The sequence below is a fragment of the Hipposideros armiger genome, unplaced genomic scaffold (assembly GCF_001890085.2).
Source record: "Hipposideros armiger isolate ML-2016 unplaced genomic scaffold, ASM189008v1 scaffold_1883, whole genome shotgun sequence".
NCBI classification, from domain to species: Eukaryota; Metazoa; Chordata; class Mammalia; order Chiroptera; family Hipposideridae; genus Hipposideros; species Hipposideros armiger.
In genome coordinates this window covers 45,536-51,159 of record NW_017733233.1, presented here as the reverse complement: position 1 = coordinate 51,159, position 5,624 = coordinate 45,536, and the positions used below count along the sequence as shown (strand labels likewise).

Here is a 5,624-nt window from a genome sequence, read left to right as displayed (position 1 = left end):
TTGTGTCAACCAGAGATTCTGTAATTGCACACGTTCTCTTTCCGACACGCCCAACAGAGACTGGCGAGCCCTTGCTGCTCCCACAGAATTGACAGGTGAGCAGGGGAGAGGTGCCTGGAGAGGAACTGGCATTTTAGCAGAGCCACCCTGGCAGGGTGGCTCTACGCCTTCCCTACCTGCAGGAGTTCCCTCGTGGGCTGCTGCTGCTTCTCTTCCAGCTGTGCGATCAGGCTACTGAGGTGAGAGATGTTGCACGAGAACTGGGTGATGGCGCCATTGATGCTGTTGTAGATGGCCAAGTCTAGCTCCTCCAGGCGGGCAAGGAGGCGGTATTCATGCTCCTTCAAGGAGTGATACAGCTGCTCAAACTCCCAGATGATCTTCTCCCTCTCCATCTGGGTCAGGCTCTGTGCAGGCACAGGGCAGGGCAGTGAAGAGAGGAAAGGTGCACTTCCAGAGCACTTCATATTTCTCCCCCCTCTACCCACCCCAAGACTTCATCATTTCATCCAGTATACTAAACAAGCATCTTGTTCACTCCCTCATTTTTTCCATTCTTTACTGACTAGATGTATAATGGCTGAGAACTGAATTACCCCAGTGATAATTCAGAAACAGTCCCTGCCCTCAAGGTACTGAGTCACGTGAGCTAGGTTCATGTGATACATGTAACCATGGATGGATAAGCAAAGACAGGGTGACAGATTGCGGTGGGAGAAGTTGGTACAGTCTTCACATAGTCTCGGAGAATGAATGGAGTTCACCATGTGGTCAGATGAGGAGAGCTTTCCAGGCAGAAGAAATGGCCCAGGCAAAGGAATGGGGAAAGGAGGCAACAGTTCTGTCTGGTTGGAGCAACTGAGTGCTGATGGAAGAGGCCAGAAAAGGTAAGAGACCAGAACATTCCTTGACTGGCATGCCAAGGGGGGCAAAGACTTTACTGCAACCGGGAGCCATGAAAGACTGCCATGGAAGTGACATGGTCAGATACGTGACCTGAGGAGGATGCTTTGGGACACCCAAACACAATTTCTACGATGGCTTCCTTTAGGCCCTTCACATGTAATCTGTACCCTCCATCTGGCATTCAAGAGTGTTCACTGGTGCAGGTTTATTTGCCAAAGTTTCTCTGCCCTCCCTTCTCTATCCCACCTCCCACTGACAGGGCTCTATTAACACTTTGTTCTAAACAAAGGATTAGCAAACTCCCTTTGTTTATGCCCTTGGAGTAAAATTTTATTGGAACATAGCCACACCCATCATTCACATACTGTCTTTAGCTGCTTTTGAGCTACAACAGTAGAGTTGAGTAGTTGGAACAAAGATGACATCGCCCACAAAGACAAAAATATTTACTATCTGGTCCTTTACAGAAAGCTTGACTTATTTAAACTCAACTCCTGAGAACCTTCCCTTGCTAACCAGCCCTCTAGCCACTCTTCTTAAACACTCACTGAGCAACACAGTGATGTACAAACACCTTTGTTTACAGATCCTTTTTATAGGCTCATACCTCTCCTTAGCAGGGGTAAGTCTTTCAAAGACATAAACGACACAATATTTTAGAAAAGAGAAATTTACACTGAAAAGAGACCTTGAAGATCAACTAATACAATGCTTCTCCAAGGGGATGCTATCGGCACCCTGGTGGGGGGACAATTCTGCTAGCATAGGATTTTTCTTGATTGCAGGGCATTTAGCCTCCCTGCCCCACTCTCCCCAATCACTTGATTCCTCAAGAGACAACCAAAGAAACCAAAGCACCACTGAAGGAAAGGAGAGAGTAGTACTAGCCTTGCTAAAGAACAAGTCTAATCCAACCTAACCATTTCACAGATGAGGAAACTGAGGCCTAGAGATTACATATATTCCTATGTCCAGGTGCCCTGATGATCAGAGAAGGGCTATCTCCCCTCTTAGACAATCCTCCCACAGAGGACAGGCTATGTGCATAATGATTTGATTCCACTCAAGCTCACTAGAAGACTCAGACCTACTTTTAAGCAAGGGAAGCTGAGGTCTCTGTGGCTTGTGTGGGCAGAACAAGTGATGGCATTTGAGGGCATCACGGGAAAAAGAACCCTGTCCACAAGTTCTCTGCTACACCCTGGCCAGGGCTAACAAAATTTCTTACAAGATAGTGTTATATACTACTGGTCTAACAGTTTGCTTTTCACATGCAAATACTCCTAATGGGTAGAAAATGCTTAAAAACCTAGATGGTGGGTATGTAAGTATCTATTATAAAAGTCTCTGTACGTTTTGTTTCGGTTTTCAAAACAAAACCCCCAAATATCCCTGTCACAAATTAGCACATCAGCCACTCGCTAAGGCTTTGGGAGGCTAGGAAAAGGAAATAAAGTGTAAAGTTCAGAATTGAGGTGTTGTCAAGAAAGAGAACACTCTAGCAAGAAGCAACAGTGGGGCTCATGCAAAGCCACTGTCAGCATGTGTCTGCAGAAGGGTACCAAAGGAGGCTTGCTGTGCCCAAGAATTTCACCTATGTCAGCTCGGTTAAGGGTCACCCATCAACTACACAAGGCTAGCAGGTTCAACTTTTGATAGGTCAGCACTCCAGAGGTCCCAACTGTGGCTCTTCCATCCTTTCCCCAAAAATGTGGGAACGCCTTGGCTCTCCAGGTGAGCTCCCAACTGCTATACGGCACTGTCCCACCTTCACCTAGAAGTCTGGGAGACTTGGTTAGACATTAAACCTTACAAAATAAGGAGTAGCCAGCAGAAGTGATATTATCTGTGAATCCCAAAGACCCTTACCAAGAGCTCAGCTCGCGCCTGCTCCCCCTGTGCCCGACGCCTCTTCTTTAAATCCTTCACTCTTTTTAGGTGGTCCAGCTGGTTCTGGATTTGCTCCTAAGAAAAGCAAAAACAGTTGGGCAGCTCAGGATTAGGCAGACCTTACCATCAGCATGGCTCTTCTGCTTATCACACATGCAACTCACATTCCTGAAGCCATGTCCGGGATTAGAGCCTGTCCTTGGACCATGCTGCCAACACCATGGCACAGGGGGTCACCACACCTCTTCTTTGGCAGGTTGTGTGTAACTTAAACTGAGTCAACTACCTGCCCCTGGAAGGATACTTATTGCATGGCCTAGTGAAAAGGTGACAGGACTAGGAGGCTTGGAGTTAAGCTGTAGCTCCTCCACAGTAGCACACTGAGGAAATGATTTTGTTTCCAGGTTACTGTTTAGCTATGCTAGTCTGCTGGTTCAAGAGATCACAAAGTGCTCCACACATCCTTTTAACTTCATCTTCATAACTGTGTTAACCTCCTATGGGCTTCAGAGTGGTTAAATAACTGAAGTAGTAAAGGGTTGTAATCTTTTCCGCGCTATTCTGGAACAGAACGGAACACAGAAGAAGTGCTGGGGAAATGCTTACAGACTAGGTGGTAGGCATCTGCTTGATGTGTATACAGGCAGTTAACGTGTGTTTTGTCTGAAATCAAATAGGAGCCGACAAGGAGTACGAGCACGAGCGTCTCTGAAGCTTGCCGATGTGCACGTGGTTTTACGCGCATCTTTTATACGATGGGTGGGGTGGGGGGGACCTCCGCGGGCCATCTTTATGTTTAATGTGCGGGTGAGCCGGTAAACAGAGGCAAATAAGGAAAGGAGAGTGGGGGCGGGGAGACTCTGGCTTCCTCACCATCTACAGGTTTTCCTCCCAAATATGAGTGCCGAGGTTCTGGAGCAGAGAGGAAATGACGGCTGTGAACCACACGACCCGCTCAGCCATTTTCTAGGCGGAAAAAAGGAAGCCTCTGTGGCTCTCTCCTCCCTTTGTCCGACTCGCGCTCCCGCCCCTTCCCGCTCGGCGCGCCGGGCCCTCACCTTGAAGCCCTCCACCGCCTCCTCCAACGGCAGCACGCTGTGGCCGCGGTGCTCACGGGAGCGGTCGCACACCACGCAGATGGGCATCTGGTCCTCCTCGCAGTACAGCTTCAGGGGCTCACGGTGTTTCTCGCACACGCCCATTTCGCCTCCCGGCCCCGACGGCCGCTCGGTGCGCAACTGCTTCACCAGCTGGGTCACGTTGGCCAGGTGCCGGTTAGGCCGCATGTGCCGCTGCGGGAAGGTCTCCCGGCACTGCGGGCACGACACGTTGATCTCCGCCGCGCCCCAGCAGCGTGTGAGGCACGCGCAACAGATGTTGTGGCCGCAGTCGAGCATCATGGGCTCGGCAAAGTACTGCAGGCACACGGGGCAGGTGGTCTCCTGCTGTAAGCACTCGGCCACGCTCCCAGAGGCCATGGCGCGGGCCCGCGAGGGCGCACGGGCATGGGCCCCAGAGCCCAGCTCTGCGCGGAGCCCAACTCTACTGCGCGCCCTCCAGTTCGCTGCTTCTGGGCGGCGTGGGGAAGCGAGCGTGGCGGGCGGAGGGCGGCGCCTCGCGGGCCCAGATCCCAGACGCGCCCGTGCACTGGCCCGCAGAGTGGCGGGGCGGTCCCCAGCGCCGCGGCGCCGGACTCGCGGAGCTTGGGAATGCTGCGGCCCAGCTGAGCCCAGCGGCTACGCGATCTGGGCACCCGCGTGGGACTCGAGCACCACAGGCAGGACAACGTGGCCGCGTCGGAGCCGATCCGGCGGCCGCGCAGACCCCACCCGGCGAGAGCGGAAGAGGCGGCTCCGGGGGCGGGGCTTGCCTGGGCCGCGCGCAACCGATAGAATTTCGCGGCCCCTGGTCCTGGGCTGTTTCCTCCCGGAGAGGACGGAGGAGGCCTGGCTACCCGCCTAGGGCGGAACGCGCGGAAGCACTAGCCTTGGTGACCGGTAACAGAGGCAGACGGTGTCCGCGGGGCGCGGCGGTGACAGAGTAGCCTCTTCCTGCACGCGCCGGGCCCACCGCCGGGCTTCCGCGGCCACGGGCCTGGACCCCTAGTCTTTAGTTGGCTTTCCTGTCTGGGCCCAGGACTCAGCTCCGGCGAGAGCATGCTGGCTCTGCGTTGGTGTGGGAAGGACGGGCATCTGGAAGGACAGGGGTAGCCGTCCTAGCCCCGCCCGGCCCATTAGGCGCTTTATGAAACAACCCGGTTTTTTGTTTCAAAAAAGAAAGGCTTAATCAGACGGCAACATTTCTGTGGGACAAAGCGAGCCAGACAAGCCCAGTTCAACTACTTCCTACTGTGCCTAAGCAGATTGTTTACTATTCTATCGTTTACTATTTCACTATTGGTGAAATAGGAATAGCTGCACCGCACCAGGAAGGGAGACTTCATTACATCTTTGCTTGTTTAACCAAAAGGATGTTTCCCCGCTTCATAGAGTTGTGTTAAGTAGGACCTAAACATGCTTCTTCCCAAAGTACAGGGAGCTTCCTAATCCTGGTGTGACGTGGGCTCTTTTCATTGTCCAGTAGTTTTACAAATCTTGGGTTTCTCCCTCATCCCTACCTTGGTATTTCTTAGTTTCCTTTGCTGTTTTATCCGTATAGTCCTTCATTCCCTAGATTTCATTGAATTCGGACAGCTTTGCTTTATCTGTCAACTTGCCTCTGTTCATTTTCATTTCCATTACTACACTTTGACCTAAATTATTTTAAATGTCAGTTTGCAAATGTTTTTTAAATGAATTAGTAACTGAATGAATGCGTACATAACAACC

The 5,624-nt window shown here is 51.7% G+C and overlaps 1 protein-coding gene across 1 annotated transcript in view; it reads right to left on the bottom strand.

Annotated features, from left to right (window-relative positions):
• TRIM27 (tripartite motif containing 27) overlaps nucleotides 1-4,646 on the bottom strand; it is a 19,010-nt gene extending 14,364 nt beyond the window's left edge. The window contains exons 1-3 of the mRNA XM_019634756.1: nucleotides 3,855-4,646; nucleotides 2,776-2,871; nucleotides 177-407 (exon numbers count right to left, since the gene is read on the bottom strand). Coding sequence (XP_019490301.1) covers nucleotides 177-407; nucleotides 2,776-2,871; nucleotides 3,855-4,274 — 747 coding nt within the window. The 5' untranslated portion in view covers nucleotides 4,275-4,646. The remainder of the gene's footprint in view (nucleotides 1-176; nucleotides 408-2,775; nucleotides 2,872-3,854) is intronic.
• Nucleotides 4,647-5,624: the final 978 nt, after the last annotated feature.